We start from the raw sequence: 22,066 nt of genomic DNA, 5'->3' as shown, positions 1-22,066 counted from the left end.
AACATTAGGAGGATTATAAGAAGGAGAAGGTGTTTTTGGAGGTGTAGGAACATAGGGAGGTTGGTTATGAGGGGAAGGAGCATTTGGAGGACTATAAGCAGGAGATGGTGTTTTTGGAGGAGTAGGAACATTTGGTGGAGTGTAAATAGGTGAAGGTGTTTTGGGAGGAGTGGGAACATTAGGAGGATTATAAGAAGGAGAAGGTGTTTTTGGAGGTGTAGGAACATAGGGAGGTTGGTTATGAGGGGAAGGAGCATTTGGAGGACTATAAGCAGGAGATGGTGTTTTTGGAGGAGTAGGAACATTTGGTTGGTTATGAGGGGAAGGAGCATTTGGAGGACTATAAGCAGGAGATGGTGTTTTTGGAGGAGTAGGAACATTTGGTGGAGTGTAAATAGGTGAAGGTGTTTTGGGAGGAGTGGGAACATTAGGAGGATTATAAGAAGGAGAAGGTGTTTTTGGAGGTGTAGGAACATAGGGTGGATTGTTACTAGGGGAAGGAGCTTTTGGGGGAGTGTACACAGGAGAGGGTATTTTTGGAGGCGTTGGAAAATTAGGAGGAGTATAAACTGGGGAAGGAGTTTGTGGAGGAGTTGGAATATATGGAGGATGATTAGCAGGTGAAGGTGCTTGAGTGGGAACATTGGGAGGAGTGTATACAGGGGAAGGAGTTTTTGGAGGTGTTGGAACATTAGGTGGATAATGAATAGGTGAAGGTGGTTTTGGATGAACATAGGGAGGACTGGAAATAGGTGAAGGTGTTTTAGGAGGAGGTATTGGAACATAGGGTGGATGATAAGGAGTTTCTGGAGGAGTTGGAACAGTTGGAGTTTGAGGAGGTGCTGGAACATAAGGTGCTCTCGGAGGAGTAATTGGAACATAAGGAGTGTTTGGAGGGGTTGGAACATAAGGTGGATTTGGATGATAAGGTGCTTTTGGAGGAGTAATTGGAACGTAAGGAGTGTTTGGAGGTGTCGGAGAATAATAAGGAGGTGGCTCTCTGACAGCCAACACCACAATAATCAATTTCTGACCCTTCTCACAATTATCATCTTTCCCACTAATGAAGTAAAATGGACCCGATCTATCAAACTGAAACTCCGAGTCACCATCCTCAAACTTCTTGATCGGGTTCTTCTTGTTACATTTCTCATAATCATCATTGTTCACCACCAACACAGTATCTGAGTCCTTCTTGTACTTAAAAACTATCAACACAAAAAAAAAAGAAGAAGTTAAAAACATGCAACACTAAAAAATTATGTTGATACTCTTTTCATTTATAATGAAAATTATACTACTCACCAAGAGTGTCACTAACTTGGAACCTCATCCTTTCAGCCCAGTGATTGTAATTCTCAGAAGGGTACAAAACCCACCCATCTTTTCCACCAACATAGAACGTGTAGGCTTGAGAGCCAGAGAGTATACCAAAGAGAAACAACAAGAGACAAACACGTATCTCAAGTTCCATGAGGGAAAGAAAGTTAAGGATTGTTGTGTTTTGCGTGTTGAGTTATAGTGTACATAAACTGGCAGAGAAGGAAAGAGAGAGAGAGAGAGCGAGGGAATTGCACAAATTAAAGAAACTTCATAGGTGGCAGAAGTGAAGTGGAGAGGGAGGAGATAGAGAGTTGTGAAGAAAGAAGTGATGGAAATAGATAGAGATATAAAGGGAAACTTTTCCATGGGTTACCGTTGTTGTGGTGCTTGTGTAGGTCCAAGCGTGTTAAACGCGAGGACTTTACGTGTGAAGAGCTTACATGTGGCGAAATGATATTACAGTTAGAAAAAAAGTTGAAAAAATATTCGAGAAAGTTTCTTTCTTTAATACTATAGCGTTGTCGGGGTCGTGTATATGGTGGGACAGCCATCACCAATATTAATATTCATATTCTAGCTGCGTGCCATACACTAGCTAGCTAGCCATCTGGGCTAAAGTGAGAGTGAGTCATCATGGTGCAATTGTACATGTTGTTGATTTTATTTTAGAACCTTAGCGTTGTTGATATATGGTTGGTACATCTTATTAAAATGCTAAAATCTTATTTTAGAAGAGCGTCACGGGAGTTTATTGTTTAGCTTGTAGGATCAGGTTTTATCCATGGTATTGGATTCCAATTTCGATTTCAGATCCCCCATTAATAAATGTTCTATTCTTTTATAAAACGAGCATATAGTTGGGTTGTTAGATATTGTATATGCACTCGTCAATCAGATGAGGAAAAGATAAATGCAAATTTAAAATTATTCTACTTTACGTTGAGAGGTAAAAAAAGCAATGAAGACCAATAATGATACGAATGGGATTGGTTCGTCAATCTACATTTATGCCTTGGGTCCGCAATGACCGATGGAATTTGCATGATTGGGTTTAAGAAATAAATGTGCAATCAAACCTGTGCTTTGTTTTGCTTTTTCATAGACTATTTGGTAGGAGTAACGGGCAATCCAGTTAGGAGTTAATGCATGTCTAAATTAAGTATCTACAAAATTTGCTAATGACCAGTAATTTCTACTTGAGAATTTCACTACTTACCTTTAGTAGCGTATACAGATATTATTCAATTAACTTATTTTGTATTTAAAATACTTTATAATTTACGAAAATTGAAAGATATTTTATATTTTTTAAAGCCAAACATACCATAATTATTGCATTTTGTGGATGAATGTTGACTTTGCCGACTCCCATCTAATCCTGTTGTTGTAATATATTGGGGGAAGACTCGAAATTTCCTATGTTTTGAAAAACGTTTATTGTCTGGTACTATAACGTTACTATATTTAAAATTAGTATATGATGGGACATGGATACTTTTTTCCTCTACATATAAAGACTTTACTTTTAAAATCTCTCCAAATAAATTACTAAAATCTGATCATTTTCATAAAAAACTGAAATTATACCTGTTTCAAATCATAGTCAATTCCTACCTATCTTAAATAAGGGTCTATTCTTTATTGATACAGTGTATTATATCATGCATTTATGTTATTGACTTTATATATCGCTACTTAATGCATGGTACACCAGTAATTAAAACGTACGTCTCTTTACCGTTAGGATTGGGTTGTACACATGCATGCACACAATTATAAGTGTATCATTAAGATTAACTCCCTCCCGTTTCCAACATATGTAATTTAATTTTCCTTCTGTCTTTAACTTTAATTATAAGATTTTTTTAAAAAAAAATTGGTTTGTTTCTTTTTATAAGATATTTTCTAATTTTAGATATATTAATTATTTTTTCTTATATATCCTTACTTAATTATTCTCTTTCTAAACATTAATGAAAAAATAAATAAATGGATAAAGAGAAAACAAAGAGATAATTTTGGAATCATAATACAAATAATTGACAAATTTAATACAAGAACTACTTCTCTTAAGGAATATGAATTAGTTAAAAAAATTATAATTAGAGACATGAGGAGTACTATTATATGATTTCATGCTCTCATTAAATGTACACAAATGGTACAATGACCCTTCCATGTCATTTTTATAAGATTTAATCTATAAGGTTGTCTGTATTAATTATTTATAGGCTATAAATACTTCTACTAAAAAAAAGAAAGAGAATGTGTTGGTAATCGATTATAAGAGAGAGGAATATTCATCACAAGGATAATTTTAGAAAAAAATATAAATTTAAGACAAATTTGTTATTATCAACTAAATTAATCATCTTTTAAAATTTTGATGAATTGGATAATTAGATCTTATGTATAGGAACATAGTAGTATTAATCTTGTGTTTTCTTTGATACGAGTGTTTAGTGAAACTAATTAAAATGTAAAACATTAATCTTAACTCTGATATTTTCCATTTTATGATAAAATTACACCAAACCTAAAATAGAATCTTAATGTTCTAACATGTCTATCAAAGATTTCCTAAAAGTAACTTCGTTTCTGAAAAGATAAATACAATTTTATTTATTTTTCATTGAATTTAAAATACAATTTAATCTACCAATAATGATTGACATATGTGATATTAGTTGCATTCCTTAATTATGTGGTTCAAGATTCAAATCTTGATTGGTCCTTAGATATGAAATAAATCGTGTTAGAAAAAGAATGCTCATCCTATATTTGCTCACGGTCCATAACAAAAATTAGTCTCAATTTTCAATGGATCTTACTTCGTACTAATACCAAGATAAAATAATTTACAATTTAATATTAATTTGTTAAAATTTAAGAATGACAAAATTTATAAATATATACATATTTATTCTTCTTATTGTTCACAAATACTCAAACCACTTACCCCCAACCCCCTCATTGTTCAGTGTAAAAATACTGTTCTAGTTAAGTAGTTAACCAATTGGGCCAGGACTCAGAAGTAACACTCATGGGCCTGGAAAAGCTTCAATGACAAGGGGAAAGTGGCTCAGTTGGGAAATGTTGACCACGGAAGGATAGAAAAAGAAAAGGAAACTACTTTGGACACCCCACCGTTTTTGCTGGTACACCCAGCAGTTTCTCAAAATATCAAAACTGCCCTTATAGGCATTTTGGGTTATAAATAGCATATTTCTTTTTTTATTTCTGCAGTGTCTTTTTGTCGGCAATGGTGCACGTACTTTGTTAAGGATATACGGTGAAAAGTTTGGTGGTTATTTAATATGCTTTAAATAATATTATCAAATCAATATTTATAAAATTTCTAAAACTATTGCTAACATATAAAAAAATTAATTTCTATAACATGTTAAAAAATTAAAAATTAATTTTAATTTTTTAAATTATTTTTAGTTAAAAAATATAAAAAAAGAAACTCATACGAATGAGTCATATGAGTTTTTTTTTTAAAAACTAATTTTTATTTTTTTTATTACTTTTTCAAAATAATTGAAAATTTTAAAATTAATTTTTTTAAAAAAACTTATACGGATTGATGATCCGTACGAGTCATATAGATTGACAATCCATATCACTCATACGGATGTTCAATTTGTATGAATTTTTTAAAAAACTGATTTTAAAATTTTTAATTTTTTTATAAATTATGAAAAATTTAATTTTTTTATAGAAAAACTCATATGAATTGATGATCTGTATGAGTCATATGAATTGACAATCCGTATCACTCATAAGGATCATCAATCCATATGAGTTTATTTTTTTATAAAAATAATTTTTAGTTTTTTAATTTTTTTATGAACAAATAAAAAAAATTCATACAGATTGATGATCCGTATGAGTTTTATTTTTTAAATAAATTTTAATTTTTTGATTATTTTTTAAAAAATAAAATAAAAACTGATACGAATTGATGATTCGTATGAGTTTTTTTTTTAAAAATTAATTCTATTTTTTTATATATAATTAAAAATTAAATTTTTAAAGAAAACTCATACGGATTATTGATCTGTATGAGTTTTTTTAAAAAAATTAATTTTTAAATTTTTAGTTTTTTAAAATAATTAAAAAAATCATATAAATTGATGATCCGTATGAGTCATATAAATATCAATCAGTCTTTAAAAAAAAGATAAACGATATTTTAGTTATTTCACCTGTGTTGCTTGTGTTGCTGACTTTGCCAACAAAAATGTTGGTTAACAACTCTCAAAAGAGAACATAGGACTTCAAGATCTAATTACATGCATGGATGAACATTGTAATGAAAGAAATGGCAAAAAGGGTGATATTGCCTGATATTGAAATTATTCTTGAACTTGTGCTAGAAAAAATATATTAAAAAAAACTGAATGATTCATCTTGGATTTCTATAATGTATGATATCAAAACCTGCTCTGCAATTGCGGCACAGAAAGATTCATACCCCGTCTCGTCTCCTTTTTTTTTTTTTTTTGGTTTTTCTTAAAAAAAGTTCAGGTGACTTGAACTCTTGAGATTCACTTCATAGCGTCCACGTTAATCTTGTATCTACCGGCATTGGTGGTTGCCAACGGTTAGCTAGGTCCAGTAGCTTCACTTCACAACTAATAATGGTTTGGCCGGGTGAAGAAAATTATGCATAGCCCACACAAATGAAATTTGGAAAGATTTATACTAAAAGATAACGTAACTAACATAATTATGTGTATTAAGTTAATAAAATATAAAGACATATTTTTTTATATTAAACTAATATTTTGTTTACCAATTTGTAAATATGTATCTACTTTACTATCAAGGAAGATTTGGGTAGTCTATAACTATATTATTTGGGTAGCAATTGAAATCTCGTTATAATCAATATAAATAAAAATTCTACTTTGCTGGCTTATGAAATTAAAGTTATACGCACAAAAAGTCGTTGGTGCAAATAATATTAAATTTGATTTTTTCAAGTAATATCTTGAGTTAAGTTTTGTGAATGAAAAAAATGTAATTGAAAAAAAAATTCACTAAAAATAATTAGTCAAATTTTTTAATAAAAATTAATTATCGACAAAATTAATAATATTTCGTAATATTAACATCAATAAAAAAAAAACTAAAGTTATACACGAAACTCATAAAATTCGTTGAGACTATATATATCAACCGCACATTCAATTTTCCATAATGCATCTTTAACGTCGACTTCTTCCTTGTGGTTGTGGATTGAGCTACCACCCTTCTTTGCAAGTAGCCATAGAAATTTCCATGCATCTTCGCAACCCTGCAACAAATTTCTAATAAAACACGGACTCAATATGGGTGCACATGGACTATATATATATATATATATATATATATATATATATATATATATATGTGTGTGTGGTAGTTGGAATGGTTTGACCTAGATGCAAGCCTTTTTAACTTCTCCAAATTTAGCACCTTCTATTTTCATCCCTTCAACTTCTTGCAAACCCTCTCTTGAACACCAGATTCTTAGACCTACGAAAGAAATTAAATAGGAATGCCAAAATACTTATGCGATGGCTCTTTTATATTTATTTAATTTTCATTCATTAATTTCTGTATACAATATTTTCATTCCTTTTTAACAAGTTTATGACTTCTTCTCAACCCTCTCTTGAGCACCTGATTCATGGATACCTACTTTAGAAATAGGAATGCCTAAATACTTCTAAATGGCTTTATAGATGTTGATTCAGTTTTGATTCATTAAGTTTTGTGAATAGAAGTTACTATTACTAATTGGTATTTAACTGCACAAGGGTTGTCGTTTGCAACTCTTGCACAAACCATCACATAGGTCTATCACAAGATCACCAACAGTCCAACATGATCTACACAATCCCTTGTAAACCAGAACATTAAAAAAAATGAAGCAACATTTTTTTTACTGGGATAAAATCATTAAATGAAGCAACAATAAACACATGAAAAATATACATTATCATCTCAAAACTAATTAGCAATGTCACAAGAAAGAAAAATAACATGGACAAAATTCAAAAGTAGTTGGCCCAAGTGGAACTAGGTCGATCCGTTAAGCAAGGTCTCAATTCGAGCCTTGAAAATTAAACAAAACATGATTGAAAGGAAAGATTATACTAAAAGTGGTCAATCAAGTTTTCCAGCAGGAATTATTCAAAGTTTTGACACTGAGCTTTGCACCTCCGAGCACATAGGTCTCCGAGGTTAGGGTCATAATTAGGAAAAGGGTTGGCACATCCAGCGGTGCACTTGCCATAACAATGTCGAGATGATCCACCATTTTCCGGATCCACTTCTCCATGTTCCACTGCTTGTTGAGACTGACCATATGCATTGCCTTCAATGTATGTTTCACCCTTTGTTTTTGTTTTCTCTCCGCAAGAACTATCTCGTCTAACAATATGTAAACGAGCTTTATCATTTGTTTCTTTTCCTGAAGAAATGTCTCGCCTAACAACATGTAGATGAGTTTTACCCTTTGTTTCTTCTTCGGAAGAACCATCTCGTCTAACAACATGTAAATGAGCTTTATCATTTGTTTCTTTTCTTGAAGAAGTGTTTCGTCTAACAACATGTAGACGAGTTTTATCCTTTGTACTTTCTTCTCTAGAAGGAACATCTCTTCTAACAACATGTAAACGAGCTTTATCCTTTGTACTTTTTTCTCCAAAAGAAGCATCTCGTTTAATAACATGTAGACGAGCTTTATCATTTATTTTTTCTCTTGAAGAAGCATCTCGTCTAATAACATGTAGACGAGCTTTATCATTTGTACTTTCTTCTCCAGAAGAAGCATCTCGTCTAACAACATGTAAGCGAGATTTACCCTTTGTTTCTTCTCCTAAAGAAGCGTCTCGTTTGACAACATGTAAACGAGCTTTACCCTTTGTACTTTCTTCTCTAGAAGAAGTGTCTAGTTTAATAACATGTAAATGAGCTTTATCATTTCTTTCTTCTCCTGAAGAAGCGGCTCGACTAACAATAAGTAGACGAGCTTTATCATTTGTACTTTCTTCTCCAGAAGAAGTGTCTCGTCTAAGAACATGTAAACGAGTTTTATCGTTTGTTTCTTCTCCTAAAGAAGTGTCTCGTCTAACATGTAAATGAACTTTATCCTTTGTTTCTTCTTTTGAAGAAGCGTCTCGTCTAACAACATGCACACGAGCTGCGTAGCTGGAGTTGATGAGCATCATGGCAACGAAGAGTATTGATGCAACTTTGTTATTAGAAGCCATTTTCTTGATGCTAATGCCTGGGACTTTAGGTTAATTAATTTGCTTCATGCACCAATGGAAACATCCTTAATATATGGGGTGTATGTTCTTAATTGGCTTTTCATTGGAACCTTACATGGTCGTGATCGTGAATGATGCTAATGGAAGCGTCTATTTTTGATTTCGCTTCAAAATAGAATGGTGAATTTGTGATCTTCTTGTTTTTCTGTCTAAAAATTGCACTAAATTAATAGCGTACATTGGCACCGTTCTTTTCTTAATTATTGGTTTCTTTGACTCTGCATGATCGCAAGCTATGCAAGGGAAATTAACCACTACCTTTTACTTTCTGCTGCCCTTATTCATTGATAATATTATAAGAAAATGAAACGAGGATACCATTCTACTTGTTAATACTTAAAAGGGAGAAGAGAAAGAAGCCATATCATAATTTAGTTGATACTTATAGAGAAGAAAAAGAAGTATAAGTCTAATAATCAATATAATATGATAAGAAGAGACAATAGTAAGTATTAATAGAGTTTTTGTGATATACTGGAGTGTTCAATTGCTCATCTATAATTATCTATTGGAACATTTCATTTAACAAACTATTTTCTTTTTTTTAGGTCCCTTTTCAGATCTATGTAGTAATCATCCCAGCTCTATTATTTCAGTTGATAATAATAAAAAAATCTCTATTAACCATTATCGATATGGAACATCTCTCAATTATTTTTTTTTCTCTCTAGTTTAGTTCTTCAATATTTTTTATTTATTTTTCTTCTCCTTAAAAGAAGATGTAAAATTGAGTTAATTAAATTTTTAGTTTCTAAACTTTTTTAAAATTTAATTTTAATTCCTAAATTTTTGTTTGACAGCTCAATGTTTCTTAATTTTTTTCACATTAAAGTCTTTAGTCCTTAAATTTTTGTTTGATTAGTTAAAGTTTCTAAACTTTTAAAAATTTAAGTTTTTAGTTTCTGAATAAAAGTGTTAATCTATTATTTTTATTTACTTAATGAGATTTTAATAACTATTTTTTTTAAAATTTAAAGATTAAAATCCCTAATAGAAAAAAGTTGAAAAACACGATCAATCAAACAAAAATTTATAGACTAAAATTCTTAATTAAACAAAATTGAGAGAGATTAATCATTCAAATAAAAGTTTAAGACTAAAAATTAAATTTTAAAAAAAATTAGGAATTAAAAACTTGGTTAACTCGATTGTTAATATGCAATTTCATATCCACTCTCCACTTGAGTTAGTGGTTTAGATTTTTCTTTCCACGCATTAAAAATCTTGAAAAGCAAAAAAAAAAAAAACAGAGAGAAAGGGGAATCAAATTCTGATTTATATTATTTACATTGAAAAAGAGATAGACCGCAGAAGATCGGTGATGGCCTGATGGGGGACCAAATGCCAATAAGACAAAGTCACTCACTGCTTTTATGAATTGATTTAATTACCCTTTAATGGATAATCATTATTAGGACCGTGTAATCCATTTTTAAATTCCTTCTGTTAAGCAAAAATTATGAATTTATCAATTTCTATCATTAAAAAAGTTATCAATTTATTATCGGCTTAAGTGCCAAAGAAGAAACGTACTCTCGGTTGCGGATATAGGAATTTTTGTTAACAAGGGATAAAAAATAATTTAGGATTAATTATGATTTTATTCTTAATTTTTTTTCAAATTTTACTTTAAATTTTTAATATTTTTGGTCGTTATATTTTTTCTTTGTTAATGATTTCATTAATAATATAATGTTCACGTTACTTTAAATCGAATTTGATAGGATAATTATATGTATTTTTTTTATAAATTATGTTTTCAATTCCTTATAAACTTATTTGATATCATCAACTAATTCAAATAAATGAAATATTAAAAATACAGTTCACTAAAAATAATTGTGCCTGGTTGTTCCTTCAAATTCCAACTCTTTGATAATGTTACAAATTATATGATGATTAACATGATTAGTTACGTCATTAATTCACATTATTACTCAATAATGGGAACTACAATTATTAACATGATAAAATTATAGGAACAAAAACATTAATAAATATTGTTTAAGGATTACAAGTGAAATTTACAAAAAATTTAGGGACCAAAACCATAATTAATCCAATTATTTATAATATTTTTTCAAAAGAAAAATTTCACAAAATTTTACAAAATAAATAATAAATATCATGATAAAAAAAAGTCTAAATTATTTAAGTTTCTACAAATTACAATTATTTTATACACATTTTTATACTTTGAAAATATTTTATGTGATTTTTTCATTATCAATGTTAATAAATTAAAAATTAATATCAATTTCTTTTGTTTCTTGTATTTTTTTACTTTCATTTAAAAACATTATTTTATGGAAGCTAGGTATTTTATTATGGGAAAAAAATTATTGCACATTCACAACTAAAAAAAATAATCTTGTGGAGACAATTATCCCCACGCCAATATATGGACATCCGCAATCATCTCATACATTTTACTTTAATTTTAAAAAAATATTTAATTTTCATTTTCTCAACCAAACTCAACATAACATTAATTAAAGTTAATTGAAGTAGCTTTTAAAAATAATTTTGCTATCTTAACATTTCTCTCTCTCTCATCTTAAACTTATGGACGCGAGACATTAAACTTTTATAAGAAATCTTTTGTTTAAAAGAGATTTTAAGCTAAATTTGTCAAACAATTTTCACTTTATTCTTAAAACTCTTATCTTTAAGTTTTAACTTTAAAGTGATTAAAAACTACAAATAAATCTTTGATCCGAGTAGTAGTCGCTTTGAGTAAGATGTTGCTGATAAAAAAAAATTATTGAAGGTTAGGGTGGGGATGTTGGCATATCTTCCATGGTATACATATTTTTTCTGCAAATATCTTTTTCTCGTAGAAAAAATAACATTAGCACTCTTTCATGACCTACTTTGTTAACATTTGCAACAATTCTTTTATGAGGATACATGGTGTAATATGTTTTTAATTAGGTAATTGGAGTGCCATCAGTATATATAATACATAGAGAATGTCATTGCATTGTAGGTATTTCTAACAAAATCAAGGAGTTCATGGAGGAATGAAAAAGAGGGAATGGAAGGATACTGAGGAAAATTTGACCAACCAATTTTCATTCTCTTGCAAGCAATTGAATCTAAAAATAGTAGACTCCGTGGACTATTTTCATTGACCCATACTAGCAAGCAATCAGTTAAGCAGATGGTGGTTGGATTTCATCTCTGTCCAAGGAGACATTCAGTTTAGTCCATTTGGCACGCCATGCCAAAAATGAGAGAGTCCCAGTTTGACAAGCCAACCCACAAATCAGGCCAATCCATAAACCCTGCACATTAAAACAAATCCAAAAGAACATAAAACGATTAAACTAATGGATGTAAAAGAATACACAAGACATCATTCAAAAGAACATATTCTTCTTGTCATGTAAACTAATAAGAAATTATTAGGTGTTATGGGATTATAATGGTCAGAACTAATTTCTACTTAAACTAGTGTTATTAATTTTTTCATGTACCATGGTACATAGAGATCGAATGACGAACAAATCGACAATAGTTAAATTATATTCAAGTAAGGGTGTATAAATACACCCTTTCATTTTGATGGGAAAATTATAAGTATATATCCAAAGTTTTTGTATTTTGTCCCCCTAAATTTTATATATTTGAATCTACTATCTCTGATTTCTCATTCTATTGTCAAATTTTATCTGGTTAGTTTTTTTCTCGCTTTTTGTTCCATTCATCTCACATTTCATTCCATTTTATAATAATTATTATTATTATTATTATTATTATCATTTTAAAATAAATTGTCCCCATTAGTTAGGGATCTCGATCTATTGCAACAACCGAGATCATGGATATTTGGTAGACCGGGACTAGCTAATAATTTCTCATGAATTAACACAGTGAACCAGAATATTGAGCAAATATGTTTTACCTTAACCTGCAAATTGAACTTAAATCCAAGAAGGCCTGATATTGGCAAACCAATAAGATAAAAAGTTGCTAGGTTGACATAGGCAGCCAAGTGCTGCCAACCACACCCTCTGATCACCCCTGCAGTATCAAAGGTATTTTAATTTCCACTAATTGATTTTTTTAAGTTAAAGATCAAGAAGCAAATATAACAAAGGTTAAAAGGAAAATGAGGAATTATTCAAACCTGATAAGACACCTTGGACAGAATCTAGTAATATGGAAATGGAAAGAAAGGGTGTCAGTGAAGCCAACTCCTCTTTAATTTTAGAACTATCACTGAACATCTGAATCCATATATTGTGACCAAATGCAAGTGCCAAAACAAAACATAAACCAAGGAGGAGAGAGAGCTTGAGACTGACACCCATTGCATGCTTAGCTCGATCCAGGTGGCCTGATCCCAATTCATTGGAGACCCTTGTACTAATATCATACTCAATTTTTTTAGCTATTCAAAAATTGTATAATGTGTGCCGATTCAGAAGATACACAACAATGCAAACAAAAGGAGAACATTCTTAACTTACTAACCTTGCAGCTGCACTGAGACCATAAGTGATCAGATAGGCAATTAGTTCTGTGTTTGTGCTGCAAATATCATTGAAGATTTGACAAGAATGATTACATTTTTATGTTTTAGGAATACATGTATAACTTGAAAAGGATTAGACTCATACCATATTGCAATCAATGAAGTCGATATTGTTGGGTCAGGCAATAATCCAGCTAAGAAAACCATAATCTCAAAAGCCCAATACTCGAAACTTGCATAATGTGAACAGATTGTGAGATAAATGAGGTAAATGTCTCATACATAATTACAACTATATTCTCTGAATATGTATTGCAAATAGACTTCAATCTAGAATCGAATCGAATAAATCACTAATTTCATCGTTTAAGTATTAATTACCTTCTCTCCTAAGTGGTCCCTAAATATAAAAACTACTTAAGTAATTATATAATTATTAAAAAAATCATGCTAAGTAGTACTCCTATTATTAGTATTTGGTAGAACCTTCAGACTGATTCCTGAACTTTACTGAAATACTTGAACTTGGTGACTAAAGTAGTGAATGTTTAAAAATGGGGGAATCGCTTAAATAATTTAGTTACTTTAGGAGAAAGGATAATACATCAGAGACAAAATTAGTGGTTTATTCATCTAAAATCTATTAACATGTTGAGTTTGAGAAAATACATTTTTTTTTTATTTTTTTTTCTTATTTTTATAAATAATTGCAAAATTACTGCCTTTTTTTCACTTAATGTTTCCTGTATAATCATTAAAAATTAAAATAATAAACAAAGTGAAAAGAATGTGCAATTTTGTAGTTATTGGAGAGAATGAAAAACAGAAAACAGATTTTCAAACAAAACTGCTCTTCATTTAACTTTCTAAGGTCAATCATCAAAGGGGTTTAGCTAAGTGTAAGGTTTTTAGAGACATACCATACCATTGCTGCTGAGAGCAAAGCTAGTTTCAAGTCTGTGAAAATGTAATTGAATGACTCAAATGAAAATCCTGTCCAAGTCTGCCTGAACCTTTCTGCATACATGATATACATGACCAACAATGGTATGGATATCCATAATGAAATAGAAACTGCTACAGGAGCACCTATAAAACTCAGATCTGTGCAGAAAATCAAGGCTTATGCAATGAAAATATGAACCAAAAGTGGAATAGCTGAGAAGACCACCAATGACTTTACAACAGATTGTGTTTGAAGAAACCTCAAGATATTTTGCAAGAAGCTAAGTGCAAATAAGCCAGGGATAAGAAACTTGGTGTAAAGGGAAGTTGTTCTTGCAATGTCTTGAGATTGATGTAGCAATACAAGGATTGGCTCTGTATAGAACCAAATAATTGATATAATGATGGAAAAAATAAGAGAGATGATGCAAGAGGCTTGTAGATAAATTCCCAACATTTGGTATTCTTCTGCTCCAAATCCTTGTCCACAGAGTGTTTCCAATGCCCCACTCAAACCAACCTATTACAAGGGAAAGAAGATGATCGTGTTTGATCTTGTAAGAATACTCAATCTTGTTAATTGCATTTATTCAAGTCAACTAGTTTTGAGGAAATGTTATGGTGTTAAATTTTCCTAGCATATTGCATCATTGTTAAAGTAGCTAGCACCAATCTTATTATAAAACTCAACAATATTGCTTATCATACATGATAATTCATTTCACTACATTCCTAAAGAAATTCTGAATATAATTTACCATGACAGCCAAACCAGTGACAGAAAACCAAGAGTTTGCAAGAGTAGCACCAGCAAGCTGAAGATCACCAAGGTGGCCAGCGAAAATTACAGAAACCAACACGATTAAGTAATAGAACAAGTTTGTAAGGAACATAGGTAGTGAAAAAAGTAATTGATGTTTGGCCTCCTCCAAATCCAGGATTTTGCTGTTCCACCATCGGTACTGTCTTGTGTTTTCTTTATGATGAGATACATCTAATAGAGGTGTGAAGTGTGTTACTGTGCCATCTAAACTCCTGCTTTTCATTGTTAAAGTAGCTAGCACCAATCTTATTATAAAACTCAACAATATTGCTTATCATACATGATAATTCATTTCACTACATTCCTAAAGAAATTCTGAATATAATTTACCATGACAGCCAAACCAGTGACAGAAAACCAAGAGTTTGCAAGAGTAGCACCAGCAAGCTGAAGATCACCAAGGTGGCCAGCGAAAATTACAGAAACCAACACGATTAAGTAATAGAACAAGTTTGTAAGGAACATAGGTAGTGAAAAAAGTAATTGATGTTTGGCCTCCTCCAAATCCAGGATTTTGCTGTTCCACCATCGGTACTGTCTTGTGTTTTCTTTATGATGAGATACATCTAATAGAGGTGTGAAGTGTGTTACTGTGCCATCTAAACTCCTGCTTTTCAGCATCTTCTATAATCTCTTTGCTCCTATTTTCTATGTTCAATGTTGTGCATATAAAGTGCTTAAGTGAATTGTAATCAAACAACTATGCTCATCAAATTTCTTGTTCTTCTTTTTATAAGAACAGTTAACTGATTTACTAGGGTTAAAGAACTTTTAAGTCCATAATATATAGTCGATTCTTGTTTAGAGTTTTTGATATTTTTTTTTATTATTCTGAATTCTTACTATATTAAAAATTTTGTTATGAGTGTTTGTCATATCATCATTTATGGGACAACATGAATCCGAAACAAAACTTTTAATATATTAAGATTCAGACTAAGAAAAAAATATATCACGTCTCAAAACCAATTTAAACCAATTTACTATAATTAGTTAATATAGTTATGAATATTAAATTTGTCCAGCAGCATTTATCTATGTATTTTCAAAATTACTGCTAACATTAATGTGACATATTTTTATTTTAAAAAAAATATTTTTATTAGTTTTAATTCTTTTAATTTATATTAACTATTGCATATGTAATAATCGAAGTAATTAAGTTCTGAAAATGCTTTTTATACAAGACAAAATTAGGCCCCAAAGAACATAAGATATTATTGTATTTACTATTTATTGAACTAAAAATGACTCTTAATAAGAATATTTTGATAAAAAAAGATAATTAATACAAGATACATTTTAAGGAAGAAAAATGAAAATTAGGCTTTTTTGATCCGTATTGAAAATTAGACTTAATTTGATTGAAAACGAACTTAAGAGACAAAATGCAACCAATCCGAATTAAATGGTTTAAAACTGAAATTAAACCACCATTTTTATACATAATTTCGTGTATCAACTTTGGTGCCTTAATTTAAAAACTCCTTCATCTATGTAGTGTTTAATACTGAAAATTAGTTAAAATAAATAATTACCTCTTATAATTCTATTCGATTTCAACTTTATAATTACTACTTTTTAAATATCAATCTATATGTTTTCAATTTGTTTTACTGCATTAATCTATAATTTCAAAAAAAATGAAAAATGCATTAAGTTTAATATTCAAAATTTTAAATATCTAAATATAACTACTAATATAAAAAGTAAGTTATTCACATTAGGGTGAGTTTGGTTGTGAGGAAAAAAAATATTAAATTAAAACAGTTTAATAATTAAATAATAAAAAATATGAAAGTCACGTTAAAATTAAAAAATCACATATTTCTTTTGAACTAAACACACGCATGCATATTATACTTCTACCGTTCTACATGATTCTCTTCCTTTATCTTTTTCAATAATAACCAGGGGTCAAGATTCAACTACCAGTACCGTGTTCGGCAACTCACTTTCACCTAGGAGAACGATCCAATATAAGAGGGACAAATTAAAGCTATCATTTAATTTAACTTTCAATGTTCAACTACCAATGTTTTGTTGTTAGGAAAATGTCACACATCAATAATGTTTTTTTTTAAGTCACACATCAATAATAATTGGTGATCAGGAATGCAAGCATATAAAACACATTACAAAAGAAAAGGTCTTCAAAAGAGAAGTTTTATTGAAATTTATATTGAAAATCCATTGGAGATTGCAATAGAGTTTTTTTTTTTCTTCTAGATACAGGGTAAAAAAAAACTGAAATATTTAAGAAAGTATCAAATTTCTGAATAGCTTTCCCTCTCGGTATGCTGGTACTGCTCTAGTTCTTCTTGCCTATTTGGAGACAGCAATGATCTTATTATTATTATTATTCTCTGAAACCAACCCCTACTTATAGATTCTATTGTATTGATTTTCTGTTTAATTTCAACTACTGCTGTGCTCAAGAGCTTAAACTAGGAAGACAACTAAGTGTAAATGGTGAATACGACGGGGCGTAGCTAGGGGAGGAAATAGATCAAACTGCCTGACGCTAGCATATAGCATAGCCTACTTGAACCAGGATAATTCTATGCTTTGAAAGCAAATGTAACAAATTGAATTCTTATTCACATCAATAGCAGGGTTCGAATTGCTTAAAGTTTCAGTCCTAGCTAAGTATGTCCAAATCTAAAAGAATGGAAACAATGTTACAAATTTCATTACAATTTTCATTTCTTACAGTCCTTGGTGGGTGTTGTGAAGACTGTGCACTAGCTCCTTCCAGTTAGCAGAGTCCATTCAGTAACCTACCTGAACCAATCCTCCTCCTCATTGCATCCAGTATTAAACACCCTTCATCAGAAGAGATAAAGGAGCAGCACATTTGCAAGGACTATTGTGTCAATCACATATTTTCATTGATAAGCCAAATATTCAAGAAAGAGATTTCTTCATTTAAATGTAATTTCAAGTGGAGCATGTGGGGAAAAGAATATTTTTTATAAAGGTCCCACTTATGCGAGAAATTAATCTCTTATCAATCAAATGATTTTCCAAGGTTAAGTCCACTTAAGTGCTAAGTTGATAATAATCTTTTATGTTAAGATACATTTCTGCCTATCTCCTCTAAAATCTAAATGAGTTCTTGTGAGATTGTGGAATAAAAACCACCTAATTGGAGAGTTTGTTACATTATATGTCAAGATTTACTGCCTGCGCCTCACAAATACTCCCCCCAAAAAGGTTAAGTGTTTGCACTTTCTCAAAATGAATAAAAACTATAAGCAAGAAAGTAGAGACGTTTTACCAAAATCATGTTCACCCCAATTTGTGATCATCTTAGTTCATAACTTCAGTGCCAGATTGGCAGACATTCAGTTAAACAACAAGAGGGTGGTCTTTATCTTTGTCCCCAGAGAGATCCAATTTAGTCCATTTGGCAAGCCTTAAGAAAAGGAAGAGAGTCACAACTTGGCATAGCAGCCCACAAATCAGACCAATCCATAAACCCTATATCACATAAAGCAGATTCAAGACTAACATAATAATAAAACATTACAAATGAATAAAGTTTCAAAATCAAGATGATTCTTCATGATATAAGAACAAAAATAACCAGAATGTGCTATAAATATTTTATTTACCTTATAATGCAAATTGGTCTTAAATCCTAGGAGACATGATATTGGTAAACCAACAAGATAAAAAGTTGCAAGGTTAATATAAACAGTTGAGTGCTGCCAACCACATCCTCTGGCCACCCCTGTAGTATTAAACACAATTTTCACCCCAAGAAAATTTTAAGTTAATGTTCAAGTTGCAAAAATAGAACAGGACAGGTTAAAAGAAATCAGGAATTCAAACCTTGCATGACACCTTGGACAGCATCTAGTACTATGGAAATGGCAAGCAAGGGTATCATTGAAGCAAACTCCTCTTTAATTTTAGCACTACCACTGAAAAGCTGAATCCAGATATTATGGCCAAATCCAAGTGCCAAAGCAAAACAGAAACTAAAGAGGAAAGAGAGCTTCACGGTGACATTCATTGCATGTTTAGCTTGTTCTGGGTTGCCTGCTCCCAATTCATTGGATACCCTTGTGCTATTAAAGTTAAATTTCAACTTTTCAATACATGTACTAGAATGTTGATTCAGAAGAAATGCAACAATGCATGCAAAGGAGAATGTGTTCAACCAACTAACCTTCCAGCTGCACCAAGACCAACAGGGACCATGTACGCAATGAATTGTGTGTTTAAACTGCAGATATTTTGAAGATTATAACAATAATAAATTATACTAATTATTTTCTTTTTTCAGGAACAGAATACTAAGCTATTAGAACCATACCATATTGCAATCAATGAAGTTGTTATCTGTGAGTCAGGCAACAGACCAGCCAATAAAACCAAAACTTCAAAAGCCCAATACTCCAAACTTGCATAACATAAACAACATATAGTAAGATTTTTTTGCTACAAAAAACAACATATAGTAAGATGATATAAGGATCTTACATTAAATTACAACAATAATCTCTTAATTTGAATTGCTGTATCATGTATGTTTACAAATTAGGCTACTTCTCCTCATTTAGCTTTGTAAGATCAATAGTCAAAAGGGTAAGCAAAGTGAAAGGTTGCTAGTGAGTTACTATTCATACCATACCATTGCAGCAGAGGGCAGGGCCAGTTTCATGTTTGTAAATACATAATGGAATGAATGCATTGAAAATCCCTGCCATGTCTGCTTGAACTTCTTAGCATACATGACATACAAGGCCAATAATAGCATTGATATCCATTGTGAAATAGAAGTTGCAACTGGTGCACCTGTGAAACTCAGACCTGGCCACTGAACTAAGCCATATGCAATACCAATATGAATCAACAATGGAAGAGCTGAGAGTGCAACCAATGGCATTACCACAGATTGTGTCTGGAGAAACCTCAAGATATTTTGCAAGAAGCTATATGCAAATAATCCTGGGATAAGAAACTTCATATAAAGAGCAGTTGTTCTTGCAATGTCATGAGATTGATGAAGCAACACTAGGATAGGTTCTGTATAGAACCAAATAATGGATATAATGATGGAAAAAATTAGAGATATGATGCATGAGGCTTGTAGGTAAATTCCCAGCATTTGGTATTCCTTTGCACCAAATCCTTGCCCGCAGAGTGTTTCCAGTGCCCCACTCAAACCAACCTAATATAAGAATACAAGGGTATGAACCAGGAGTTTAATCTAGTAACAACATTTAGTCTTCTTGCATTCAATTTAACGAGCTTTGAGACAATGTTATGATTTTAAATTTGCACCAACATTGATGAGCCATAATTCAAGTATAGAAATAAAGATTAGAAACAATAATTGACATTTCAGTATGTGAGGCATTACAGTATATAAAAGCCATAACAGAAACAACAATTGATATTTCAGCATTAAGAAATAATGATTAAGAACTATAAGTAACACTTCAGTATAATTACACTGTACAAAATCTAAATACTGCAAAATGAAATGTTAAACATTAATAATAATGGGCAAGTGGTTATATAGGCTTTCAACATTGACAGCTTTTTTTTAAAACTGATACCAGAGCAACTATTGATTTTGAAATGTTTGTCATATGTACCATGATTTTTCTATCCGATATCCTATGAACGGAGTGCATAGATTAAGAGGCTAAAACTAGAAAGTTTTAGTTAAAAAGCAACCATTTAATTATACTTCTTTTTAATTTTTGGTTTTTATTCTATAGACTTATTGTATAGGATAAAAAGAAATCATATAAAATATATAGATATTGATTTATAAGAAAGGCGATCGAAGAGGAAGAGGAAGTGGGAGAGGAATTACCATGACAGCAGAGCCAGTGACATTGAACCACGAGTTTGCCAGAGTAGAGCCAGCAAGTTGAAGCTCGCCAAGGTGACCAACAAGCATGACAGAAATCGAAGTTATCAAGTAATAGAACGTGTTGGTGAGAATCATTGGCAGTGAAAACAAGAGTTGGCACTTAGCCTCTTCCATGTCCAACACTTTGTTCCACCATCCCTCAACTTGGTGGAGTCTTGTGTTTTGATCTCTTCCATTATTATCAGATCCCCTTATTACTAGAGGTGTTCCTATGCTATCATCCGAGCTGTTACTTGCCACCATCTTCTCTATCTCCTCTTTCATCTGCTCTACGTTATCTGCATATATCTGATGAGGAAGCACTTGAATGATTGCTGATCGCTATATATATACTGCCAAACGACTTTATTATACAAAACTATGAGCCAAAAGTTACTTTATGACAGATAAATGCTGCTGAAAGTTTCAGAGGTGCTTTTTGTATTAACCATAAACCCAGAATATGATACGAGGAACAGCTTTGGTCGCCATCGTGGTTGTATCTATTATGGATCAATCATCATGCAGCATCGAAATAATGATCTACTATCATGCCAAATAATTCCCTTGGCGATTCTAAATAATTTGATTTTGGGTTGTTGCACAGGTAACGAATTTCTTTTTCATAGTTTCCATTGGGTTACTTTGTCTTATTTTGTAGATTTATCCCCAAGTCTTGAGTTACAATATTCATTATTCGAATATGCTTCACGAGTAGGTTGTCTGATCTCGGGCCTCGGCCATGGGAGAACTTAATTTATTCCTTTTAACGTACAAATCTCACCTTTCTTTATTATAGTTTCCAATTTCTTTTTTAATTTTGTATTACTCTACGCAAAATAAAACTAGCTGCCATTTGTCGTTTGTTTTGATATAATGTCACATAATAATATTTTTCTTTTTCCATTCTCGTACTACTAAAAGAGAGTTTTTTTTTTTTTTTATCATGCTTGTGTTTACTTTTGCCAGATAAACAAGTGAGTATTTTTTATAAAGGTTTTAAAATTAAAACTAATGTTCGATGTAGATCAAATTTAGTTGATTGAACCTGATAAATAAATTATTATAAATTATTTGATTTAATCTTTGATTCCTACAAGATAAAAAAATTAAAATTAATATAAAATGTTACTTGTAATATTAATTGTAAGAAAATCAATATGAAAAGTACCACTTATTAGAATTATTTAGAATGAACACTCTAAATGAATTTCACTTGAAACCTTTGAGAGGATCAAAATTTTAATTTTATAATAATCATTAATATAATTCAGTTTTGTTATCATCGGATA

General features: G+C 31.0%; 2 protein-coding genes and 1 pseudogene across 4 annotated transcripts in view; all 3 read right to left on the bottom strand.

The window, feature by feature from the left end:
- Positions 1–1,642, bottom strand: part of LOC100809181 (proline-rich extensin-like protein EPR1) — an 11,444-nt gene extending 9,802 nt beyond the window's left edge. Inside the window, exons 1-2 of the mRNA XM_003541796.5 lie at positions 1,306–1,642; positions 4–1,208 (exon numbers count right to left, since the gene is read on the bottom strand). Coding sequence (XP_003541844.3) covers positions 4–1,208; positions 1,306–1,474 — 1,374 coding nt within the window. The 5' untranslated portion in view covers positions 1,475–1,642. The remainder of the gene's footprint in view (positions 1–3; positions 1,209–1,305) is intronic.
- A 9,916-nt stretch (positions 1,643–11,558) lies between these two features.
- On the bottom strand, positions 11,559–15,880 carry LOC100808637 (protein DETOXIFICATION 19-like; annotated as a pseudogene).
- LOC100808113 (protein DETOXIFICATION 18) lies at positions 14,483–22,050 on the bottom strand. 3 transcript variants are annotated; one of them, XR_417710.4, is made up of 8 exons: positions 20,736–22,050; positions 19,537–20,081; positions 19,224–19,310; positions 19,077–19,133; positions 18,737–18,975; positions 18,517–18,635; positions 18,180–18,382; positions 14,483–14,596 (listed from the first exon to the last, which is right to left on the bottom strand). XR_417710.4 is itself a non-coding variant. In XM_003541794.5 (7 exons), exons 1-7 carry the CDS (start codon positions 21,057–21,059, stop codon positions 18,251–18,253), a joined length of 1,503 nt encoding a protein of 500 aa, XP_003541842.1. In that variant the 5' UTR covers positions 21,060–22,050; the 3' UTR covers positions 17,467–18,250. The 3 variants fall into 3 exon arrangements, 1 of the variants encoding a protein (XP_003541842.1); XR_417709.4 differs by lacking the exon at positions 14,483–14,596 and adding an exon at positions 17,467–17,725; XM_003541794.5 differs by lacking the exon at positions 14,483–14,596 and having other exon boundaries at positions 17,467–18,382.
- Positions 22,051–22,066: the final 16 nt, after the last annotated feature.

The sequence above is a fragment of the Glycine max genome, chromosome 13, assembly GCF_000004515.6.
Source record: "Glycine max cultivar Williams 82 chromosome 13, Glycine_max_v4.0, whole genome shotgun sequence".
In the NCBI taxonomy this organism is placed as follows: Eukaryota; Viridiplantae; Streptophyta; class Magnoliopsida; order Fabales; family Fabaceae; genus Glycine; species Glycine max.
This window is presented reverse-complemented; position numbering and strand designations above follow the sequence as displayed.

What these genes read in the sequence shown, in the direction of transcription:
- LOC100808113 (XM_003541794.5), bottom strand. Translation starts at nt 21,059, where the DNA reads ATGAAAGAGGAGATAGAGAAGATGGTGGCAAGTAACAGCTCGGATGAT. An exon ending in ACTTCATTGATTGCAATATG is followed by an intron (nt 19,134 to 19,223) that starts GTATGGTTCTAA and finishes AAATATCTGCAG; the next exon opens with TTTAAACACACAATTCATTG. An exon ending in GGTCTTGGTGCAGCTGGAAG is followed by an intron (nt 18,976 to 19,076) that starts GTTAGTTGGTTG and finishes TAACTTTAATAG; the next exon opens with CACAAGGGTATCCAATGAAT.